The sequence below is a fragment of the Jaculus jaculus genome, chromosome 11 (genome assembly GCF_020740685.1).
Source record: "Jaculus jaculus isolate mJacJac1 chromosome 11, mJacJac1.mat.Y.cur, whole genome shotgun sequence".
Classification (NCBI taxonomy): Eukaryota; Metazoa; Chordata; class Mammalia; order Rodentia; family Dipodidae; genus Jaculus; species Jaculus jaculus.
Window position 1 is genome coordinate 49,523,169 of NC_059112.1, and position 24,861 is coordinate 49,548,029.

The following is a 24,861-nucleotide window of genomic DNA, read 5'->3' on the forward strand; positions in this document are numbered from 1 at the left end:
GGAGGGCGCTGGAAAGCAGAACAAATGCTTGCTGGCAAGGGGCACAGGGGCTCAAGGTACGGGATGATGTCAGTGAAACAAATCAGTTCTGTTCTTCGTTATCTGAATCCAAGTCATAGGAGAGGGACTTACATGCTTCTGCTTAAATGAAAATTACATTAGATGCTTACAGCCTGCAAGCGAGGGCACAGCTTGATCAAATCCAGTCTGAGGAATGGGGCTATGCTCTCACCATGGCCAAGCAGAGCAAAGCCAGACCTCCTCACATTTTCTCCTCATTAAATCATACAAGGCCAGATGGCCACCCATGGAGCCTGTCCTCACTTGGTGGCCTATTGCCGGACTTTACTTTGCTTCAAGCTTTGTGTTCTTGTGTTCTAACAAAAATATAAAGCAGAGCTGACTTATGGGAGTCATATCTAGGGCTGATCTTAGCCATTTTGTATCCTGCAGTTTGGTGCCAGGGATGGGAGAATTGGCCTCTTTTACAAATCCTCTTCTTTGTCCTTAGTTTTTGCATTCCTTGAAATCACAGATATCTCTAATTGCATCTGTGTGGCTAAAATGTTCCTTGATTAGAATTCTATAGAAAATAGAGCTTGCTTTATTAAATAGTGTTTCTAATGGGATTTGAATGGTCTCTGGATTTGTTTGTTTTCCCCTTTGCTTACTTATTTTGTGTGTGTTTTGTTTTTGAGTTTTAATTTTCTGCAGTGCATAATCACTTTCTCTGTGCTGGAATTACTCTCTGAGCTTCCACAGCCGTGCATCATAATTCCCTTTATTATTTCTGAGTCACTTTCAGCCATCACTTATGATAGCTGGACAAGAAGCAGAAGCAACGGAACTAGTGTGCTTTACACACGCCCTGCTCACTCCTGCAGCCTTTCTGCCCTTTGATTGCCAACTGTCTTGTGGTTTGGAAAGAACATTACAAATGATCAGCAGCTTGAACTCTCCATAAGGTATAGAATCTTATAATTTTGCAGTTGAATAAAAAGACTCTCCATCTCAGAAAAGTGAAATGATTTATCCAAAATCATCTATGTAGAGTGGGTCACAGCTGCAAAAGCTAGTTAGGATCCTGGAACCCCAGAGCCATTGCTCTTCCTGTCCCTCTTCTGTAGAATGATTTTCTAACATGCAGTTAAACAGGGAAGAAGAAACAAGCTGCTCCAAAGATGTTGGAACAAAACAAATAATATCTAGTGAAATGTTTTAGTGAGTCCCTTGCTGCTCACTATTGATAATTAATGCTTCTGCTCTACCTGGAGGAAAAACAGTTCTATTTTTACTTAAAAGAGAGAATGGTAACATACCAGAGTTCTATTAGTTTGGAGTTCTCCAAGGAAACCAAACTAATAGAACACATCTATATTATGAGGAGTTGATTCTGAGCAGGGGAGGACTAATGTTCAAACCCAAACCAACAGATAGGGACAATAACTTCTTGTTTAACATTCTAGTGCTGTCCAGATTTTCTGTTAATTGGGTGATACCCACTCATGGGGACACAATCTACTCTGTGCAGTCTACTGATTCTAGTGTTGATATTTTATTCACTGCTCAATATTGTGCTCTAGAATAAAGACAATAACTCCTATTTATTATATTATTTCATATTATTAGGAAAAGAAGGAAAATATAGGCAAGCTTTCATATGTATTTATCATATATGGCATTTTTCACACATTTTGTTGTATGTGGTATTATCACACATTTTGGGCCTACACGTATTTTTTTCTTTATTTTGCCAAATAATAATTTTTCCCCCAAGGTAGGGTCTTGCTCTAGCAAGGCTGAGATGGAAGTCACTATGTAGTCTCAGGGTGGCCTCAAACTGATGACAGTCCTCCTATCTCTGCCTCCCAAGAGCTGGAATTAAAGGAGTGCACCACCACTCTTAGCTTCCAAATAATATTTTTATCCCAAATGGAAGGGCACTCCCAAGATGTTGGAAGTTTCGTCTGTATGTTAGGTATGGTCTTCTATATGTTTGCTATTAGCTTACTGAGTGATTTGAGCAAGGTGTGTAACTTCATACAGATACTTAACTTGGTTAAGGAACAAATAAGACAAAGAAGATGCTATTCTGACCCCTTGCAGCAAATGGTGACGAGGTGGAGAAGGGACACTCTCCTGGTACTGACATGACAGGTGTATGGAAAGATGGTGGCTGTGGTTCCAGGGGTCGGTGGAGTGAGGACAGAGAAGCATGTGCAGTGATATAGGAACATTTTCTAGACCATGAGTTGTGGGAAATTTCTTAATGAAATATTTTATTTATTTAGTTAAGATGGGGGGAAGAGGCAGGTAGAGAGAAAGAATGGGCCCTTTAGGGCCTCCAGTTACTGCAAACAAACCTCAGACACATGCGCCACCTTGTAAATCTGGTTTATGTGGGACCTTCCGTTTTGCAGGCAAATGTTGTAACTACTAAGCCATCTCTCCAGTCTTGGGGCAAAGGATTACTTTAGGGAGAGTAATTTTTCATGAATCTTGGCATATGAGAAAACAGCACATTTACTGTGTGTGTGTGTGTGTGTGTGTGCATGTGTGTTTGTGCACACATGCTGCATGAGTGTTGTGTTTTGAATGTAAATGTCTTCCATAGGCTCATGTGTTTGCATACTTAAACCCCAACTAGTGATGCTATTTGGGAACCATTTAGTGGTGAAGCCTTGCTGAAGAAAGTGGCTTACTGAAGGAAATCCTTGAAGTGTTACAATTTTTTTTGGGGGGGGGCTCACTTCCTGTTACCCTGTTGCTTACTGCCTGCCCGTGTGGCAAGTTGTCCTGCCGTGCTTTCCCCACCGACTGAACCTGACTGAAGCCTTGTGGGACTCAGTTTAAGGGTCACTTTCACAAGAAACCATTTCCTACCCCTAGACCACATAGGTCCCTGTCATATCCTTCCCATGGCATCACATTCTTTTGCCTCACACAGGTCATCCCAGCTGTCATTTAATAGTAACCTGGAGCCAGTTTATCCCTTTACCTCAGGTGCCACACAGAATCCCTACAGATATCAAGTGACTCCCTTTCTGCCTTCTTCCATTTTGTACTCTGAGCCACTGGGGCTCAATCTGGAAACAAGGTTTTATTTCCCAAAGGATTGTTGGGAATATTTTCTTCTAAATCTCACCTTATTTTCTCACATCCAGTTATGTCATATTCTCATGTTTGGTACCATATCTTTTCTCGTGTGCACCTGTCACTTTCTAATAAATGGGTTATTTCACTCACTAGTCTTAGCATTCTCCATGCACCCCATAGAGCATATAAGCTCTATAAGGCCAGGAAGTTGTGTATTTGTATTCTCACTATGTGGCTCCTATTGGGCTATGTTGCAGTCCAGTTTGCATTGCTGGTAGAAATCACCCAACCAAGAGCAGCTTCTGGAAAAAAGAGATTTAATTTGGTTTACAGGCTCAAGGGGAGGCTCCACGATGGCGGGGGAAAACGATGGCACGAGCAGAGGGTGGACATCACTCCCTGGCCAACATAAGGTGACCACAGAAACAGGAGGGTGTGCCAAACACTGGCAAGGGGAAACTGGCTTTAATACCCATAAGTCCACCCCCAACAATACACTCCCTCCAGGAGGCATTAATTCCCAAATCTTCATCAGCTGCGAATTTAGCATTCAGAACACCTAAGTTTATGGGGGACACCTGAATCAAGCCACCACAGGCTGGAATCAGAAATTCTTCAGCCTCGGGGTTCTAATGTCTTTGCTTGGTGAATGAACTTTAAACTATCCAATCTAATGAATTTCAATGGACCGACATGTTCTTGGAGGCTGTACTTGGGCCTGTAATTTGCATTACCACGTCACCCTCATTGCTGTAGCTTTAGTGCCTCAGATGGCATGTAGCACATCTAAGGTGCTAGGCTTGCAGAATCTCAGGTAGTGACATCAACTCTGTTTCAGAGGCTCCTTGGGTTGAGTTGACATCTCCTTGCTCTCTCTGTGGAAGCCTTGTTGGACTTTGGAAGGTGATGACCCTTTCCTATCTGGTGGTGTTAATGTTTTCTCCGCTTTAGCCCAAAGATGCTCCAGAAATGTTATTAATGTATATTAATCTAGACAAGAATTGGGAAGGAGGGAAGTTTCTGTCAGTGAATAGCCAATTTTCCTAAAAACAATAGGCATTCTGGAGGAATATCTTTGTAAAGATCCTTAGAGTCTTCCTTACACTTAACAGATGGAGAAACTAAGGCCTCATGAGCTGCTTCTACAAGCATTTTGAACAGTCAATAATTTGGCTTGGATCTGCTAACAGTGACTCAGCAAAGAAGCCTCAGGATTAGAGTTAGAATTCAACTCCCTGAGTCCCGTAGGGATGGGAGGGGTAGGGGCAGAGTGTGAATGCTGGCAGGAGCTACGGTTTCAAGGAAATAAACTAAACAGGTACATGCAGAGCTGTCTGAGATGCAAATTAGGTTGAACCCCCAAACAAGTGTGCAAGTTAGGTTGAACCCCAAAACAAGTGTGCAAGTGTGCAAGGGACAGGAGAAGGAAAGCAGTGCTCTAGCAGGCTACTGTGAGTGCTAACAGAGGTGTCACTGCATTCTTGATCCTTCCCAAGCTTGGTGCTGGATGAAAAACAGATCCCCCTATCCTCTAGGAGTTTGCAGTCTCAGCCACAAGAGGGAGACAGACAGAAGAGAGCAACTAGGTTTTAGTCCTGTGGGAGAGTGCTGATGGGGTTAATATTATGTTAACCGTGTTAGGGCTGCACTAATAGGGTTACACCCTTTCTGATAATAGGATACCTAACCTGAGTGTCTCTTACACATCTGACATGGATAGGCATAACAAAAGTGATGAATAAAAACTGGTAAATGCTGGCTCTCTGCACTTTATCAGTTCAGTGGCTCTTCCTAACAGTACTGTGATGTGACAACCTTTGTCTCCTATCTTCATAGATAAAGCAAATGAGATTGATTGACTTGCCCAAATACAGAAAAGCGATGGCACCAATATGTCGACCCAGGTCCTCAGAATGCGAAGTGGTTGGGCTTTTCTATAGGATGCATTGCTAATGTGTGTTACTTAATATATACAGCAGTTCTGGCCTTGGGACTTTCTCCATCACTTAACAATAGTGTCCTTTATTGAGTGCTTACTGTTCCAGACATTGGTCCATGTATTGTCTAGTTTAATCATTACAATTCAGTATTGATATACCCATTTTATAACCAGTGCAACAGAGGCACAGAATGATTAACCATTTATCTGAGATGACACATGATGTGGCATAGGTAGGATACTGGACATTTCCTACCAATAAAATCATACATTAATAACTATATGGAATTTTGTGTCTCATTTCTTTTTTTCAGTATGTTTTTGAAGTATGTATTAAATAGCACATATCAAAATTGCATGTCTGTCATTTCTTATAGCTTTCCATTGTATTGAAATAGCACCCTTTTGAGACAAGGTTTTATTATGTAGCCCAGCCTGACCTTGATGCTGTGATCCTCCTAATTCTACCTTGCCAATGCTGGGTTCATAATCAAGTAGTTGTAGTCATCTCTGCACTGCTGGGATGAACCTCCAAACAAGACACAGTTTATGGGAGGAATGGTATTTATTTTAGTTTTAGAGGTCCAAGAGAAGTTCCGTAATGGTGGGAGAAGCTGGAGCAGGTCATAGATCCAAGCAAAGAAAAACAACCAACAGCAGAAAACTCAGGGAGAACATACTCTGCATACCTTAGGCTAGAATTCAGACCCACCCTCAGTAACTCCTTAGGGCTGGACCCCAGGATCCTCACACAGTGATATCTCTTCCAGCCAGGGAGCTGGAAATCCAAGTTACATGCTTTTTAATATGAGCATCTGAGTCTATTGGGGGACATTCAAGCTACTACACAAATGCTAACATGCCATCCTTAAGTAGCACATTAAAAAAAATCTATGCATTGTTAATGAACATTTGGATTGTTCCCAGTTTTTGGCTATAGAGAAGAATGCTGTTATCAATGAATATTGGGCACATATTTATATGACCTCCCATTACTTGGTGTTTCCCCAGTCTCCTCCCTCTCCCCTCCCCCTCTACCTCTCTCTCCCTCCCTCCCAGTTAAAAGGGACATGTTTGGAGCCAGATTATACAAGTTTAAACTTGAATTCTTTCATGTATTGGCTGCATGACACTGAGAAGATCATGTAATCTTTTATGAACTTTGTTTATTTTTTTCACCTGTAAAGTAAGGACAATAATAATTCCTGACTGGTAAGGTTATTCAAATCTTGAACTAAGTAACACATCATTAAACACACAGCAAGTATGTGACAGGCAGGCAGTGGAAATATAAAGACCAACCCATCCAAGGAAGATGAAAGTCTCTGCACATGGGGTTTAGAGCTTAATTGTAAAGACATGAAAACATAAAAAATAGTTATAAAAATAAATATGTACAAGATTTTAAATGAAATAAACTGGAAGTGGCCATTGTAGGGTTTATTGTTATTTAAAACTTTGAAGAGAAAATTCTCATAGCTCATATAACAAAGACTTCTATAGAGTGGGAGGCCTGAGGGGTTTGGGGATGTAGGGAGGATTCAAGTCAAAGCCTTGAAAATTGATCAAATACAGGTTGAGAAAGAGTAGAAAGATATAAGGTGTGTTACTGTTCTCATCATTGTGACAAAATACCTTGTATAAACAATTTAAGGGAGAGGATTTCTTTTGGCTAGCAGTTCCAAGGATGCAGGTCATTATGGTAATGAACACATGGTAGCAAGAGAGCTTAGTCAGTGATTTGGCCATGGGAGCTTGTGACACAGCTTGTTCCGGTCCTGGTAGTCAGAAATCAAAGAGCTGCACCATAGTCCACAAAATCCTGATAGTTCAGGAAGCAAAGTGGGAATAACCCTGAAAATCTTGATAGTTCAGAAGCAGAGATATTAACTATATTGTGATTGATCAGAAAGTAGATAGATGGACCACATGCTCATAGGTCAGGAAGCAGAGGGCTGGACCACTTCCTCATAGATCAGGAAGCAGAGAGCTGGACCATAGAGTCTTAGATCAGGAAGCAGAGGGATGGACCACATCCTGGTAGATCAGGAAGCAGAGGGATGGACCACATCCTGGTAGATCAGGAAGCAGAGGGATGGACCACATCCTCATAGATCAGGAAACAGAGGGCTGGACCACAACCTGGTAGATCATGGAGCAGAGGGATGGACCACATCCTCATAGATCAGGAAGCAGAGGGCTGGACCACATCTTCCTAGATCAGGAAGCAGAGGGCTGGACCACATCCTCATAGATCAGGAAGCAGAGGGCTGGATACATCATCATGGATTAGGAAAGGCCTGGACCACATCCTGTTAGATTAGGAAACAGAGCGCTGGATACATCATCATGGATTAGGAAAGGCCTGGACCACATCCTGTTAGATTAGGAAGCAGAGCTGGATTAGGAAGCAGAAAGCTGGACCAGAACTGGAAGTCAGTTTAACCCTTAAAATACTGTTTCTATTGGCCTGTAACAGTGAACTAGTGCCTAAGTCCCAAATGTTCCACAACCTCTCAACGCTATTTTGTGTTATGGTTTAAAAATTAATGACCCCCAGACTACAAGATAGAAAGCTCAAAGAAACAAATATCAGATTTCAGGTTTTCCCAAAACAATGGCAAAAAGAGTAGAGGTCTTTCAAACACAGATGACAGTCTGTGAATGCCTCTGTTTCCTCACTTTTCTACAAATATGAAGATAAGTTTTGTTAATTAACACTGCCATGTGTATGCAAAGGTTTCCTTTCCTGTTTAATATTTTATTTATTTTAAGGGGAGAAAAATAGTGAGAAAGGAGAGAGGGAGAGAGGAAGCAAGCCCAAGGCCTCCTGCCATTGTAATCAAACTCCAGACGCTTGCACCATGTTTTACATCTGGCTTTACCTGGGTACTAGGGAATAGAACCCCAACCGTCAGACATTACAAGAAATTTCCTTTAACTATTGAGCCATGTCTCCAGCTCTGTAATAGTTTAATATTCTTTTTTAATTGCAAATATAATAGCACATCTTTTCATAGCTTTATTAAATATTTTGATTTATTTTCTAGGAATGGTGCATTCAATTCTTTTGCTTGTTTATACTATATTCATTTTTGTTTTGTAAGAGTTCATTGTATATGCTGGTTATGAGTTCTCTTTCAGCTTGTCACTTATACTGCAATATTGCATATGACTTTTGTCAACTGAACTATTCCCATGTTGAAGTATTCAAGGGGATTATTTATCATATGATTTACCTTCTTGGTGTGTTTACAAAACGTCCCCCCACCCATTTTGAGAGCAGAAAGACAAACATCCTCTTTCACTATTTGGAAATTGTAGTTTTTTGAGTTAATATGTTTAATTCACCAGACCTCATATTTTAATTACTTGGGATATACTTTATTTTGTTACATATAAAGTCAGTCAACCCAGTACTAAGTTATCAAATAATTCATCCTGAACCCTGACCTGACCATGTTTTCCATATAGAGCCCTCACTTGCCATGTGCCTGCTTTCAGTGATCCTTATTCTGCTCCACTGTTCTGTTTTTCTGGCCCATCTTCTTCACTTTACATTATGTGTAAACGTTATTTTTAAAATATTCCTGTTTCTTTCTGGTGGCCATGTACCTTCTTGACTTATTCCTCTATCGTAGGATAAATACATTGTTCCTGTTTTTTTTTTTTTCCTATTATGAGTTCTCCTGTGGTGAATAATTTTGTGTATAAGGCATTTACATATTTTTGGATTATGTCCTTTGGATGAATTCCCAGAAAGAGAATTACTGAGTCAAAGGGCATGAATATTTTTAATGCTTTTAATTCGTGGCATGTATTTATTTTAAAAATTAAAAGGAATAAGGATTCTAGTAAGTTCCCAGCATTCTATTATTTAGTTTCTGTTCCCTGGGCAGTGCCAGCCCTGGGTCTGGAAATGACTGCCCTGTGCAATTTCAAAAGGAGTCTAAGATATCTATCTTTCCTTATTTTTTCTTTGTTTACAACTTTTTTTGGTATAATATCTTATCCAGGCCATCATTTAGTAAGCACTCATTGGACTAAGCACAAACAGTTTTCTAGTGGAAAAGAATAAATGACAAACAAAAGGATGTCAGTGCTTCCCTGGGGGAAAGCTAATGTGGCAGCAAGGTGGCTTCTGTTTATTTAAGGGTCTGACATGACAGGGGCCTGAAACTTGGATGACAAAGAGAAGAGAATTACACCAAGGTAGCCACTGGGTGGCAAAATGATAGTTGGTCCAAAGCAGAGGCAAAGTATGGCCTGGAACCCAAGTTTCCTATGGCAAGAGCCTAACTCTGGAGCTGAGAATGAAAGCCAAAGAGATCCAGTGTATGAGAAAGTTTCAGCCCTATGGTGTAGTGTGCTCAAGGCAATGAGAGGCATGGAAACCATGAGGAGTCTTAGCAGGGAGGAGACCAGCCTGATGGAGATATCAAAAGATCGTCTAGGCTTCTGTGCCAAGCATAGGTCTCAGGGTCTCAGAGATGTGAGTAAAGAGGTGAAATAGGAAACCACCACTTTCTCTAGGTGGAGCTACTGGAGCTCAGGGGGAGAGAGAGAGGGTGGTAGAGATGGGAAAGAAATTCGGATGGATTTCCAAGGATAAGTTGAAGGGAAGGAGATTCACAGGATCTGCTAATGCATTGGAGGTGTGAGGTTAGGGAAAGAAGCACATAAAAGATTCACTACATGGTCTGAAGAGGTGGTTCAGCAGTTAAAGGCAAAGCTCATGATTCCCCGATACACACATAAAGTGTCAGATGCACAGGGTGGCACCTGTATCTGGAATTTGCTTGCAGTGACAGGAGGCCCTGGTGTGCTATTCTTCCTCTCTCTCTTTCATGAATAAATGAAAACATTTTAAACTTTCACCACAAAATTTTGATCTAAGTAATCAGAAGGCTGAGTGGTAAGACTGGGCAAGTCAGGTTAAGCGGGAGTCCCCATGACAGGGTTGGATTTTGCCCTTGTCCAGTCTAGACTCATCTTTCATTAAGGTGGGTCTGACAGGCAGCTCGAACTGCAAATCTCTGTGGTGGGGAGAAGTTGGGAGCTGTGACACTGACTTTGGTGTCCTGGCAAGCAGGCATGCAAACAGAGGGGAGCTGCATCAAGATACATTGGGGTTGGGTTTCTTCAATTTATTTTTGTGAACAAAACCCAGTTTTCATTTTGCCCAATCAAAAAGAGGGGAAACCTGAGGTTTCTTTTCTAATGGTTTTATGAAGTCCCAGTCCTTACCCACTCCTACAGTTTTTAGTGGAGAGCTGAGTAGTTGTTTCTTTACTTAGATCAAGTATTCCAGTACAATTGGGTGTGTCAGAAAAGTATTTTTCAAAGCTTTCCAGAAATGCTATCTTCCCTTCTTGTGTTTATGTTGGAGCAGAAAATCAGTGCCTATGATTTTATGGTAAGTTTTTCTCAAGACATAATAGTTTCATCACATGGCCCAGCCTCTCAGGACCTGTCACACCTCTGGGTGTGATGTAATCTGAGGTATGGTGTTACCAACAACAAATCGTCACCAAGGAAACCTGTGCCTCTGAAGTGATGCCTCTTTATGTCATTACCAACATGGTTTCACATATGGTTCTCTATATATTAGTTTTGGTATGTTAAATTGCATGTTTCCATGCTTGAATATAAAATAGGACATTTAATTACACAGAAAGGAAGAGTTTAGAATGGCAGCTGACATAAAGTAAATGTTATCTGTCATTAAATGTTGCTAATTCCAAATAAATGTGGCTTAATATAAATTTCCCAGGTAAAGAGAAATGGTGACCAGAAATTAATTTAGAAAAAAAGACTTATCTAGGGGTTCGGGTTTATGGCTCACTGAACAAAATGCTTGCCTCGCCAAGAATAAGAACCTGTGTTTGGACCCCAGTACTCACATAAAAGACAAATGTGCCGATAATATTCTATAATCCTAGTGCTGGGGAAGCAGAGACAGGAGGATCGCTAGGGCTTGCTGGCTAGTTAGTCTAGCCAATTTTGTGAGCTTAAGATTCTCAAAAAATAATGTGGACAGCAATGGAGCAAGATACCTAATGTTGCTCAATGACCTGCATATGTTCATGTGCACATGTGCTAGCAATCCAAATGTGCACCCACACACACGAATTTACACAAACACACAGAGCCAAGCCATCTTTGTAATCCCAACACAAGGGAGGCTGAGATGGAGGACTGCCCTGAATTGGAGGTTGGCCTGGATGGCATAAGGAGGTACTGTTTCAAAAATAAAGAAAAGAGGACTGGAGAGATGGCTCAGCAGTTAAGGCACTAACTTGCAAAGACTAAGGGCTCAGGTTTGATTCCCATGTAAAGCCATATGTACAAAGTGACACATGCATCTGGAGTTTGTTTGCAACGGCAAGAGGAGGCCCTAACACACCATTCTCTCTCTCTCTCTCTCTCTCTCTCTCTCTCTCTCTCTCTCTCTCTCTCTCCCTCTCTACCTCTTTTCTTCTCTCAAATAAATAAATAAAAATAAAAATGATTAAAGAGATAATGATTCTTAGTCCAAGAAAACAAATAACAGGCCCTTCTTTCTGGTCATGAAAAGGCAGAAGCTAAGAGACTTAGTGGTCTTTTCAGCCTCCTGCCTCAGTGCATGGATGTGACAGACAAAAAACATTTAGGACAAGCAAGTCATTTAAGATACATCCATTCTTTCTTCAGGGAGTTGTTCTGAGATGCTAAAACAGGAGTGACTGAAATGATGGTAAGCTACAAATCAGCAGTGTTGCTGGTGTATACATGTACAGAAGGCAGTGTTATGAATATCTCACTCTCCAGAAATCGAAGACACTAAAGCAAGTCAATGTCCTGGCCACCTCCCTGCTTTCACCCCCCTCCCCCTGCTACTGCTCTCCACTTTGACCTATTTTAATTTATTTTAATTAAAAAACACACACATTTTGAAGGAATAGATGCTTTAAGTATGGTTCATTCTTTGGAAAGGGTGTATGTGTACCATGTGACAAGTGGTTGCCATGGTAATTTCTCATTATTGTTGAATTGAAAAATAATTACTCTGGCAAAAATCCCATATAACCTGTCAGTGCTTAAGTTAAAGATGCCGGGGGGCAGCCCCAGTACCAGGATTCTGGTTTTGGTGGAGAGGGGCTGGGCAGGTCCAGAAGAAAATCTGGGATGGAAGCAAAATGCTGCTGTGGATTTATTGGTATAATTAAGACTCTCATTTCCAATTTGATTGACATGAATGAACCTCTCATCCTACAGAAGATCTTGCTGTTGGTGGATCCTGGGCTTACCTGTGAGATGGGACAAAAGGACTAAGAATTTTAATTGTAGAAATGCATGTGGGGATTATTCAGAATGGAGAAGCTTTGATGGTATTTTCTTCTTAATTAAAATATATGAAATTTGTCAACAATAGTGCCCTTGACTATGTTCAGGCTGAGTTAATTTCATGTTTATTTACCTAGAAGTTGTTGTACGCTGTTGTTATTTTCCACCTTTGGAAAAATAATGTACTTTTTTTTTTTTACTTCTTATTATTCACTGACTACTAACTATGCAGTGTAAATACAAAACTGCAGCATGGACGGCAGGGAAAGAGCAGGCTGTGCATGGGATGCCCTGTGGTGGGTGTGCAGAGTTAGGTCTGCACATGAGTGGCGATACTAGTACTCAGGGGTCCTGAAGAACATGTGTTTTCCTTCTTAAGACAGGGTCAAGAAATCTTCCCCTTTTTGTTAATGAAGCTCCTTGCCCACCTTCTCCTTTATGACAAACACAGGCAAATCTTTATGTTATTATTTTTCTACTGTTCCATGACACATCCTTTTTGGATGTGAAGATATTCATCCTTCTCTTGGCAGAGCTGGGGTAATGATGTTGCTCTCTCTATTGATCTCACTTGCAGACATATCACTTTGTTTCATCTCTGCCTGGGCATTCCTCACACCAACTGTCTTTGATTAATTAGGTGTCTAATGTCCTCTTCATCAAAGAACCAAGCATAGACAAGTATGTTCCCTATGCCTAGTCCACTTTAGGTACATACCTGAGAAAAATTGTTGCACACACACACAAAGGGACACTACAAAGGATCCTATTGGGCATGGTCAGTTGTCAAGAAAAGCATTAGAGAGTAGAGCCATTAGTAACAACATGTCTAAATAAAATGAACTATGTTAATCCTGTGCATTTGTACATGGTTTATATAAGGAAAGAGGTCTGATATATGAAATGGACAGATCTCCAGAAAATTGAGAACTGGAAGAGTTGCTCAGTGGAATCTTTGCCTAGCATTTATTAGAACCCGGGTTTGACCCTCAGCAGTACAAAAAAGTACTTAATTTAAACAAGCATAATGTTGAATTTTTCAAAGTCATGTTTAAAGCTGAGAAGAGTAATATATTTTATTGTCTAAATAGTATGAAAACAAAAGTTAAATAGATATAAATGGAATTGTATGTACATAATTTAAAGGTGAACTATCAAGATCCATATATTTTTATGATAAAGTGGTTTATAGGAGAAAGGGGAGAAATACAGAGAGGGATAATATGAGGATGCATGTCATAGAGTTTTGTTTATAATTCTAATTTCTATGAAAGTTAAAATGATATCATAGTTTAATAGTTAGTTATGAAAAATGAGTCTTGGGTCTTCATCATACTATATCCTCTGTTCTCTATTTTGATAAACTGAATAAAGTGAAGACTGCTTTATTTAAGTGATGGTCAGTAAAGTGTGTTCATTGGCTACCAAGAATGTTAACTGTTGCATCCCTGGGAAAGGCAATACCTGAAAGGTCACTCCATGTAATGGGAGTGTGCATGTAAAAGTTTTGAAAACTTGCCTTGATATGAACTCCTGACCAGCTGACGGGAGTGAGAGGTGGTGCGACGAAAGCCTTCACTGGAAGACTGTTTCTGTCTCTAAGCTGTTGAGTTCAGATTTCTCAGATTCTTAAGTTTGGGGAAGTGGCTTACTCTGTGAGCTCGACTAGCCCACCTGCCCATTTCATTTGGAGTACGAGTTTGGCTGAGGAAGAGGAGGCCCACAATGCACAGGCCCTGTCCTTTAGGCAACCATGTCACAGCAGTGGGAGTGTAAGGAAAAATATTGCAAGCTGGCGATTTGAATACAGTTTACTGGGCCAGTGATGGTTTAGCAGTTAAGGCACTTGCTTGTGAAGCCTAAGGACCCAGGTTCAATTCTCCAGGTTCCATATAAGCCAGATGCACATGGTGGCACATGTGCCTGCAATGTGTTTGCAGTGGCTAGAGGCCCCAGTATGCCCATTCTTGATCTCTCTCTCTCTTTGTCTATCTCTAATAAATAAATTTTTAAAAATATAGTTTCCTGTGCAGTTCCATGCAGTCTAGTTGACAAGCTTCCTTGGCACAGGAGACAATGGAAGAGGAGAAGATGCATGGGGTCTGGGAGTTTGACGGACTTTCCCAGCTCCAGGAAAGACATGTGGAAGTTTTTTTTTTCCAGTTTGGATTGTTAGATCTTCTGCTAGGGGATCTTATTGGCTGAGCCACTTTGGCAAGGCCTAGCTTCTTTTTCAGTCACATTTATTCCACAAGGTTGCCTAACTGATCCAAGGAGCTATACCAGGCAGCAAAATGTAGGGCAGAGGCCTTCAAAAAGGAGCTCAGTATGCCAGGAAATCACTTGAAGGTAGGATGAAAAGGGCAAATCTTAAAAAGGTCCGGGGATGAAATGCTCTCAGGTCAAACATGCTTAAATCCATGCCAACCAACTGCTTTCTTCTGCTCTTGTGATCCACTGGTCTTCAATGTAAGGTGAAAAATCACTGTTTAAGCAGCATTTTGGGAAGATAAACATGGATTTGAATTATGAAGAGTATGTAAATCTTATCTCTACTCTTATGCAGTCTGATTTTTAAAAGTAACTTAGCAGTTTTTAAATTCAGATTCTTTACAAATAAAGATCAAATTAAATCAAAATGGATAATAATAGTTAACATTTATCAAATAGCTACTGGGCACTGGGTTTTCTTCTTATACTTCACAGTCCACTGAGGTTATCATACCATTTACCATACAACAGATAGATGCAAATATGTTATGTGAATTAACCAAGATAATTTCCTTCCTTTCTTCCTTCCTTCCTTCTTTCCTCCCTCCCTTCCTCCCTTTCTTCCTTCCTTCTTTTCTTCTTCCATATCTTTCTTTTTTCTCTTTTTCTTTCTTTCTTCTTTCAAAGAGAGAGAAAGAGGCAGAGAGAGAGAAAGAGAGAGAGAGAACGGGAGTGCCAGGCTCTTCAGCCACTGTAAATGAACTCCAGATATTTGCACTCCCTTCTGTGCATGTGTGACATTGTGATCTTGATCACTGTGAGTCTGGCTAATGTGGGACATAGAGATTTGAACATGAGGTCTTAGGCTTTACAGGCAATTGTCTTAACTGCTAAGCCACCTCCCCAGGCCCAGAATTCATGTGTTTTAAATCAGGGTAACATAGAAGTCAAGTACATAAATTTCTTCAAAGCTGTGAGCTCTGCTCCTTAGAGGCAACTAGGAAAGATGACTATAAAATGATTTCATTAGTACATGCACAACACTTAGAAATACTGCATTGTGGCTACTGTCCTTAGCTCAGTGTCCTAAACTTGTGTTCTTTATGAAATCAGCTTCTTTTGTATACAGTCAACACAGTACTGGTTTATATTCAATATTTAGTAATGTCTTTTTCTTTAAGTTCTACTCCTTTCCTACATAAAACACCTCTCCTCTTATAACTGATGGTTAAATTAAAAGCTTCATATGTGTGTATTTTACTAGCTTAAAAATAGAGCAAAATAGCCGGGCGTGGTGGCACACTCCTTTAATCCCAGCACTCAGGAAGCAGAGGTAGGGGGATCGCCGTGAGTTCAAGGCCACCCTTAGACTCCATAGTGAATTCCAGGTCAGCCTGGGCTAGAGTGAGACCCTACCTCAAAAGAACATAGAGCAAAATATTTTATTCCAGTTCAAAATCACAAGCCAAGAGACAAAGTAAGGGCAATAATGAGCTCTCTGGACAGCTTCTAGAGTGACTTTCCTGAGTTGAGTTAGATGATCCACTAAAGAAATTTTATTAATTCATTCAAACAAAAACATTATCTTATCTATGTACTATGTGCTTTTCAATATAAACTCAAATATTACATCTTTCTTTTGGGGGTTCAAAGCTTTGTAACCAACACCAATTGCTTTTATGGATGCAACCAGTGGATGTGTCCCTGTCCTCACAGACCTACCCTGAAATTTCCTGCGATCCTACTAATCCTTTGTTCTAGTGCAGCTGGTTTAAATCAAACACCATGTCTTCTTGGATCATTATGTCTGTTGTAATTTCTGCAGAAACTCACTTACTGTGGAACATGTAAGGCTACACAGACAGTTTCCAAACCTCCTTTCTGGTGATCTGTCCTTTTCTACCAGCGACCTCAGATCATTTTGGGCTCTCTTCAGCTTCATGCCTTTCACTGGCTCATTTTTCAGCAAAAGTGACAGAGACCAAGAGTCGGATTGTAGGAAAGTGGAGGTGGAGACTTGATCGATCCATTCTCAAGGCCTCTGACTAATGGCCAAGGCAGAGTAGAACTTGTGAATTTCAATTCAGGTCCTTAGCAGAGTGGGAGACAAATGTGCCTGTCAGGCACATGACTTGCAAATAGTTGAAGAGATGGAAAACACTTGGTTATTATGCAGATTGTTTGGTAAAGTTTATGTTTGATGAATTCTTCTGAACATAGAGTGTCTCCTGCCCTTGCAGTGATGCTATGAGTGAAAGACAGAGGCAGAGACAAGATCTTTTTGTTTTGTTTTTCAAGTTAGGGTCTCACTCTAGCCCAAGCTGGCATAGAATTCACAATATAGTCTCAGGTTGGCCCCAAACTCACAGCAATCTTCCTATCTCTGCCTCCCAAGTACTGAGATTAAAGGCTTGCACCATCAAGCCTGGCGAAAGCTGTTTTCTTTAATTTTTTTTTTATCTATTTTATTTATTTACTTGAGACAGAGAGAGAGAGAGAGAGAGAAACAGTAAGAATGGGTACACCAGGGACTCAAGCCACTGCAAACAAGCTCTAGACACATATGGCACCATGTGCATGTAGCTTACGTGGGACATGGAGAATCAAACTTAGTTCCTTATGCTTCGCAGGCATACACCTTAACCGCTAAGCCATCTCTTAATCTTCACTATGTTCCAGGTATGCTTCACACTTTATATTCACTGACCGATTTAATCCTCCTGTATACCCTGCCACATGGTTGTTATTACTCTTATGGTTGCTATGATTTTAAAATTCCAAGTAAGAAAATAATTTCAGGAAGTAAGATAACTGGAAAGAGAAACCTTGTCCACACAAACAAATTCTATCAGTGATACAGTATCAGACATCTCCTAAGGCATTAGTCCTGGTCACAATTTGTACAATAGAGCAAGGAACATGAGGAAGAAATGAACCTCAGGAGGAAAAAAAAATGTTTTCTATGTCGCTATGGAGATAGTTCAGTGCTCAAAAGTGCTTGCTTTCAAAGCCCAGTCATCTGACTTTAATTCCTCAGCAGCCTTCTAAAGCCAGATGCAAAGTGATCTAGGCATCCATGGTCTCAGTGCCTCTACAACAATAAGAGGTGGAAGGTGGAGTCAGGAGAATCTAAAGAGCAATAGTGAGAGACTCTGTCTCAAAAAAAGTGGAACAAAGATACCTGGAGATTGTCCTATGACCTTCATACAAGCACCATCGTATATGTGGACCAATACACACACATATGGAAAATAAAATGAATATAAATGAAAAATGTTAATGTTTTGTATAAAATGTCAAGTTAAAAAAACCCTTTGGCTCTTCCTCCCTGTTTCTGTCTTCTAAGACCCACCTCTCAAAGACTGCTAGAGAAGTGAGGCAGTTGCCACACAGAGCAGTGGTAGAGAATCAAGTCCTATCTTTTCCCTTTGGGGGCTCAGTATACCTGGATGATTTAAATTCACCACTCAAACTTTGTTTCCATAGTTGTAAAATATAGATAACACTATGAACAGCTTCATATAGTCCCTGAACTACTGAATTACTTCTTTTGGTAATACCATGCCCTTTTGGGGATGGGGAGATGGAGCAGTGATAGAAATAAAGCCCCCACTCACAAAAAGCTCATCTTTGTGCTTGAAAAAAAATGAAATGTGAAACAAGCACAAGCAATCAGTTAGTGAGTTAGATAAGAAAATGTATACAAAGTAGTTCAAAAATGGTTGAGTGTGGTAAATCAATGAGAATTGACTATACATCATTTCCATTGGTGCAGAAATTTGAAGTCAAATAATCCAGTATATCCAGTGCCCCAAGTGATTCTTGTTTCCAAGTACATTGGCTTTTCCAAGTGTTCTAGCCACTTCTACAGCATTGACCTTGCATGCTGTGGCCTCAGAGACCAAGTAAGGTGACCTGTTTGTTGCTCCTTTGATTTCTGTTAGGAAGCTTTGGAGGTAGGAACAATCTGTCATTCGGGTGTGTATTGTGAGGCCCTCTGCATAGTAAATGCTCAGTTTTTTAAAAAAAAGTTTATAAAGGAGAAAAAAGGGGTAGTTTGAATGAAGACCCATACCTTTCCCATGATGGCTTTGTATTTACTATGTCTTACCCAAAGGGTATTGGTCTTTAGTGTGGTTACTGGATGAAAGCCAGAGCAAAGGAGACACAAGAATTCATTTGTCTGAAATGCTTCCTTTCTGTAGGAGAGGGTGGCATCAATCTTCCTTGCCTCTTTAATTATTGTTGCAGGGAATGAAGGATCATTCCTGAAGCCAGTCAGTGACAACTTAATGTTTCCATAAACAGAACAACTTAATGGGCAGCAGAAGGTTGTCATATCTGGACTAGTCATGGGGACCTGGAGCAGAGAGCAGCAATGCTCCTCTGCCTCCACTCCCGTGACAGGCAGCTGGGAAGCATCGAGTCCTCTGTCCTGACACTAGCCAACAGATCTTTTGCTTATGAATTTGGGAGCAAGTTGAGCTCTAGAGAGAAAGGATATGGCTGGGTGAGAATGGGGCTGGGTGAAGATGGGGCTGGATCTGCTTCCTTCTGTAAACAGAGCAATGTATCTGTCATTGCTCAGGGCTCACTTCTCCCCAGTGTCTTCAGCTGCAGATGTCCCAGACTGCTTTCTGGATGGGCAGGAGATGCATTCAACCCAAAACAAAGAAACAATTCCTGCCAATGGCAGATATTCTGATAGACTTTACTATTTTTAATAACTTTTAATAACAAGTTTATGATTGTCAGCTTAAATTATCTTCAACAACAATCCACCAATCCAAATACGTAGGGTAGTTGTTTGTTCATAAATCTCTGTGTGTGAGCATGAATGAAGCAATGGTTGAGGGCTGTAGGAATAGTTGTTTAGGGTAGAGCTATGAGCATCTCTTTTTGATGAAATTACTTTTTAAAAATTATCCTTGTCAAACTACTTTTAGTATTGTAATTTCTGGCTTTTAAAATGGACTCTTAAGAGAGCACAGAGCAAAATAAAACATATTTGAATGTATTTACATTAAATGCATCCTCTTTTGTTAAAATACATCACATTGTATTCCATAGTATATTTACTAAATCTCCCCAAATATGTCTCCAAGAATTAATTTTATTTGGTTTATTTGGTGTCATTTTTCTGATTGACTTGGAATTCAGCCCCTATTTGAAGCAATTAGTTTGAAATACACCTGTTCTCTCATCTTCTCCCAACCCCTTTAGCATACACATATGCTAAGAAAGGAGCCACTTTTTTTTCTTTCCTTCCATCTTTTTGTCCCCTTTGAGATATCTGTTGCTCTTGAGCTTTCCTATTAAATAAACAACCTGTCTCTTTGCAGGACAGTGACAACCTCTGGTGGGATGCATTTGCCACAGAATTTTTCGAAGATGATGCCACACTAACTCTTTCATTTTGTTTGGAAGATGGACCAAAACGATACAGTAAGAAAGATGTTTATTTGCCTAATATCCTTTTTTTTACCCATAAGAAAAGCACAGGGGTCTGGTGAGAATAGTGCCATAGCACAATAGTGCCTCCACTCCTAACAATGTTCCTGTTCTCTATCAAGCCTTTGTCATTGGGAAGCAGCTGCAGTCACTGCTGAGAAATTTCCTCCGGGGGATTTGATTGTTTGGGCACTTGCCTATTTAGAATAGAGCCCATATGCACCAAGGTGCCCTATAATAAGTGGGAGTGGGAGGATGAAAAGTTTCTATGCATCTCTTCTGCAATATCCTTTTATCCACAACAGTTCACACTTGACACTCAGTAGTCTGATTGTGAAAGTTCCTTTGGAAAAAAAAATATACCTCGCTTTCACTGTATCAGATACATCCTTGTAATTCTCTCTTATCAATGACCTCAGCTATTTATTTGACAAGTGCTATCTCTTCTAGGGCTGGGGAAGCCACAGCTGCTTTCAACTTACAGTTTGGGATTAGTGTTGACAGAATTATAGTTCCTTGTCTTTCCAGCGAGTGATAACTCTGTAAAGATCCTCGAATTACAGCCTGTGGCACCTTAGGTAACAGCTGATCTGGCCTGATTAGGTTCAGCCAACTTGTCAGAAGTCAGATTTGCTGGTTATACTTTCTGACCAAGACGTATAGATATATCACACAAAAGCAACTAATGTCTACTTGGATCAGAGAGACACGCACTTTCAAAAATCAGCTGCATGTTTCTAGTAGGACCCATCAGAGGGAAAAACATTCCCACATCAGAAACCTTGAGATGATGTGGCAACCTGCCCCTCTTGTATGAGCTCCTCCAGAGTATTCCATGATCGACAGGTGATAGGATCCTTGATAAACATGATCCCAAGCTCCAAAAGTTGTTAACTCTCTTTCAACATCACCAGGAGTAATGTTTCTTTGTTTTTATTAATGAGAATGTTTTAGACAATCTATTGCTATTTGGACTTATGCATGGCTACTTAACCATGCCTATATATGGGGTATATGCTGATAGTGATTTTTCAGCCCTTATGGAAACTTGTTCCAAGGGGTATCTCTTTTATTTTGGGTATTATAGGCTTTGAGCATGAAATATTTCTAATGACTATTTTGGATGAAAGGGTAAAGTAGCACATAGGAGAGTGTCTTTACATTTAGCAAGTCCTGTCACCAGTACTGATGTGACCACTACATGGGGGTTATTTCTGTCCTGTGTGGGTACCACAAGCTGCTTTAGGCCTTAGGGTAGTGTTTCAGAAGTTCCAGGGAGATAAATAAAATCAGTATCCCAGTAATTTCTCCTTCCCTAAACAGTTGCCTGGTCAATGGTGAATAATTTCTACCAAAACAGCCATCACCCTTCTGAGCTGCCTTGTTTATGCATTCATTTATTTATTTTTTGAGGAATAGTTCAGAAAATTTCAAGCTATCATTATTTTATGTTTGTGGGTTTTGTTGCTTGGAGAATCCATCAGGGCCTGCCCAGGGAACTAGAATTACAGTTTTAAAGCCTATGCCAATAAAACAGACTCTTGCTGCTCTCTCTGTCGACCCTGAACCCAGACATCATTTGCAGGTGAGGCATGATGGGTGCTTGTGTGAAATCTTATGTCCATGCACAGGAGGAAATGCCTGACAATGAAGCACTGATTCTTGGATTTCTTTGTTTGCTCCAAGCCAAAATATTTCCTGAGTGGAGAAGAGAAACAAAGATGATTGACAGGCTGGAGCTGAGTCTCATCAGCTGCCTCACTGACAGCTTGGTGATGTGTACATGTGGCTGATGTGCAGGCGAATGACAGCTGACTGACAGCCAGGACTAGGAGATTTGAAGATAAAGCTTGCCTGGAAAGACTGATGCACTGTTTATGTGACACTCCAAGCACAGGCACTGCCACCTTAAGCCATTCTGGGTGCTGACACATTGTCCCAGGCTGTGAAAATGCCTGGCTGTCCCTGGGCTGAATTCTGAGGATTTTTCCTTGATGCATCCTAGAGAACTGATGGTTTTCTGACAGGAAAATAAGACTTGCCTATTAGATTTCTTATAGAAAAATTCCCCAAATTATACATGCTAAGTAGTAAGAAATATTCTAAGTGATCTTTTCAGGTGTTCATAGAAAAACAAAACAAACAAACAAACAAAAAACCTGCCCTGACCTCTTTTCCCTCCTCATTTGTACCTTTAGAAGGTCCTTTCAGTTCAAAGTTGTCCTATCTTTGAGCTACCTAATCCTGTAATATACCTTTGCTTATTTCCTTGTCTGTTACCCCTTATTAGAATGCTACTATCATGAGGGTAGGAGCTTTCCTAATTGATGAATTCTCACAGACATATAAGACCTCACATGTTGTAACAGGTGTTCAATAAATACTTGTTGAGTGAGTGAATGAACTAACATTTAGAGAAATGTTTATGTCACCAAGCAGATCTTGGCAAAAGGATACTTAAAAAAAAGCTCTTTAAATTTTTTCATTCTGAATGAACTTGTTCCACAATCAGTGTGTTTTGCTGTCCTTTTCAAATAAACCCTAGGATATAATTATGATTGAATCTCAGAAAAGAAATGCCCCAGTAGTATAATTTCTGAAAACAACTAAAACAATTACACTTTGGATAACACAATCCCCTCTCCTTTCAGAAAGCACCTGTTCTAATATTGTGGATTTACCTACTCCAGTTTCCAACCCTGCTCTCTACTGTTGGGATGCAGCCCCAGCTGTGATGTGACTGGGCACCATTGGTTCATATAGAGGCTGTAGATGTCTTCCTGGGGGCATGGCAGTGCTTAGAATGGGAGGTGCAGAATGAACAAGGGTATTGGACTTTGTATGAAATTGGGGCTTTAGTCCCTGTCCATGCTCCTGCATGCAATGATTCCAGTGTCTAAAGAGGTAAACGGTTTCAGGAAAGTGATTCTCCCCCTGGATCAAGTGGACTTTCAGGAGGTGAGTGGCTTATAGGTGGGAAATCCCTTCTTTGTCACTAAGTCAACCAAATTGAGATCATTAGAGCTAAAACGAATCTTTTCTGATTGCAGAAAAAGAGAAGTTATGTGGATGTTTAGCTGGGGAGCCACTGGGTCTCGTATCTGTTGAATCCAACTCAACAGATCTACCACCACCCGCCCACACATCCTAGCCCTATATCATGCTATAGCAAAGGGGAAAGAGATGACTTCATCAATGTGTACATTTGTGCTAAAAGATGTAAGGGTCACAAATAAGTCTTATGCCTTTATTCAAAATAGGAAGCACAGGAAGCCAGGGCTGCAGGTCCTCAAAGCCCTTTGTATACCTGCTTTGTGATTCTAGTTCAGTGTGACCTGTGGTTAGTCCTACCTGTCTTGTTCAGAAACGGACATTGGTAGTTTAGGTTGATTGCCGAGTGCTCAAAGGATACTGATTTTCCTTTGCTCCTTTTAAGCATTTTGTGGAACTATGTCTCCCACTCTCCTCTTTCCTCTTGATGGTTATTCTCATCGGTGACACACTGCTGGGAGTCTTCTCAACAGACCTAGCTATCATCCAGGCCCTTGCTGGCCACAGTCTTAGAAAATATGTGTTCTACAATTCAGTTAGAAAACATTTTCTGGGACAAAGATGGATAGGCCTATGTAGCAAGCTAGAAAGGCCAGGGGCTGCATGGACTGGGAGAAAGAGGATAAGAGTTTAAGGAAAAATTCAAAGAGAAGATTCCATGCTCTCCTGGGTAGATAGTCTCCTCTCTCTCTATGTACAGGGTGGCACTGGGTTGTAGTAAAAACTAAATGAGATGAATAATCAGAGAGCCTAGGATCATATGGCACATACAGTCATGAGTCTTTGCCACCATTATTATTTATATGTATTTATGTGTGTGTGTATGTGTGTGCACACATACGTGCATGCATGTGTGTGAGGACAACAATAGTGTCATTCCTCAGGAATACCATACACCTTTACATAAGGTAGAGTCACTCAAGAAAAAATGATCTTGGTCTAACCAATTAGGCTGGACTGGGTTGCCCAAGAGTCCCAGGGATCCACCCATCTCTACCTCCCCACTGCTGAGATTATAAGTGCATGCCACCCACTCGACAGTTTTATGTGTTTATGTTGGCTCTGGGGATCAAACTTATGTCCTCATGCATATGAAGCAAGCACTTTACTCATCCATCCACCTCCCCAGCCTAGTGTGTACTATTTATGGTCAATGCTGCACAACTTTGGCTTCACCAGGTCTTCTGTGCCTTGGAGAAGATTGACATCTGGTAGATACTTGCCAAGTGCAGTGTAAAGTTTGGCATAGAGGACCCTGGCCACCTTAGAGCCTATGTGGCCTCTTTGGTATGCCTTCCTTTCTAACTGAAATGTAGCCCTAAGGAGATTTTTCCCTTCCTTACTTACAACTGCCCAGAGACCCGCTCTCACTTCTGGCAAGTGAGGAGTGAGCAGGAAGAGGGTACCAGGGAAGGGAAGGCTGGTTGAGTATATGTGAGCTCTGTTCAGAACACTTAGCTAAACTTCTTTGGTGGGCATTGCTTAGAAGTTTGGGGGAAATAGTATAGCTACTGAAATACAAACTTGTCTTAGAACACTTCCTAGGGCTTGATACCTGGACTCAAATCCGGCTGTGTCTTTTATGCCTGTACGATGTGGAATAAGTCGGTCTGTGCAGCCCTAGTGGGCTTCTGAAAAGTGGGCTTTGGAAGACATCGTACCTGAAGTTCTGAGCAGCATGTCCTACACCTTGAAATGCTCTATGAATATCAGCTGCTATTGTTATGTTATTAGATGACACTCCAATGATCCAACTGCTCCCTCTGGATTGCTTCCCAGGACAATAA

The 24,861-nt window shown here is 40.7% G+C and overlaps 1 protein-coding gene across 6 annotated transcripts in view; it reads left to right on the forward strand.

Moving 5' to 3' along the window:
* Ldb2 (LIM domain binding 2) overlaps nt 1-24,861 on the forward strand; it is a 390,814-nt gene that overhangs the window by 124,136 nt on the left and 241,817 nt on the right. For all 6 annotated transcript variants that reach the window (XM_045130215.1, XM_012948219.2, XM_045130216.1 and 3 more), the window contains exon 2: nt 19,915-20,017. In XM_045130215.1, the coding sequence (XP_044986150.1) occupies nt 19,915-20,017 (103 nt within the window). The remainder of the gene's footprint in view (nt 1-19,914; nt 20,018-24,861) is intronic.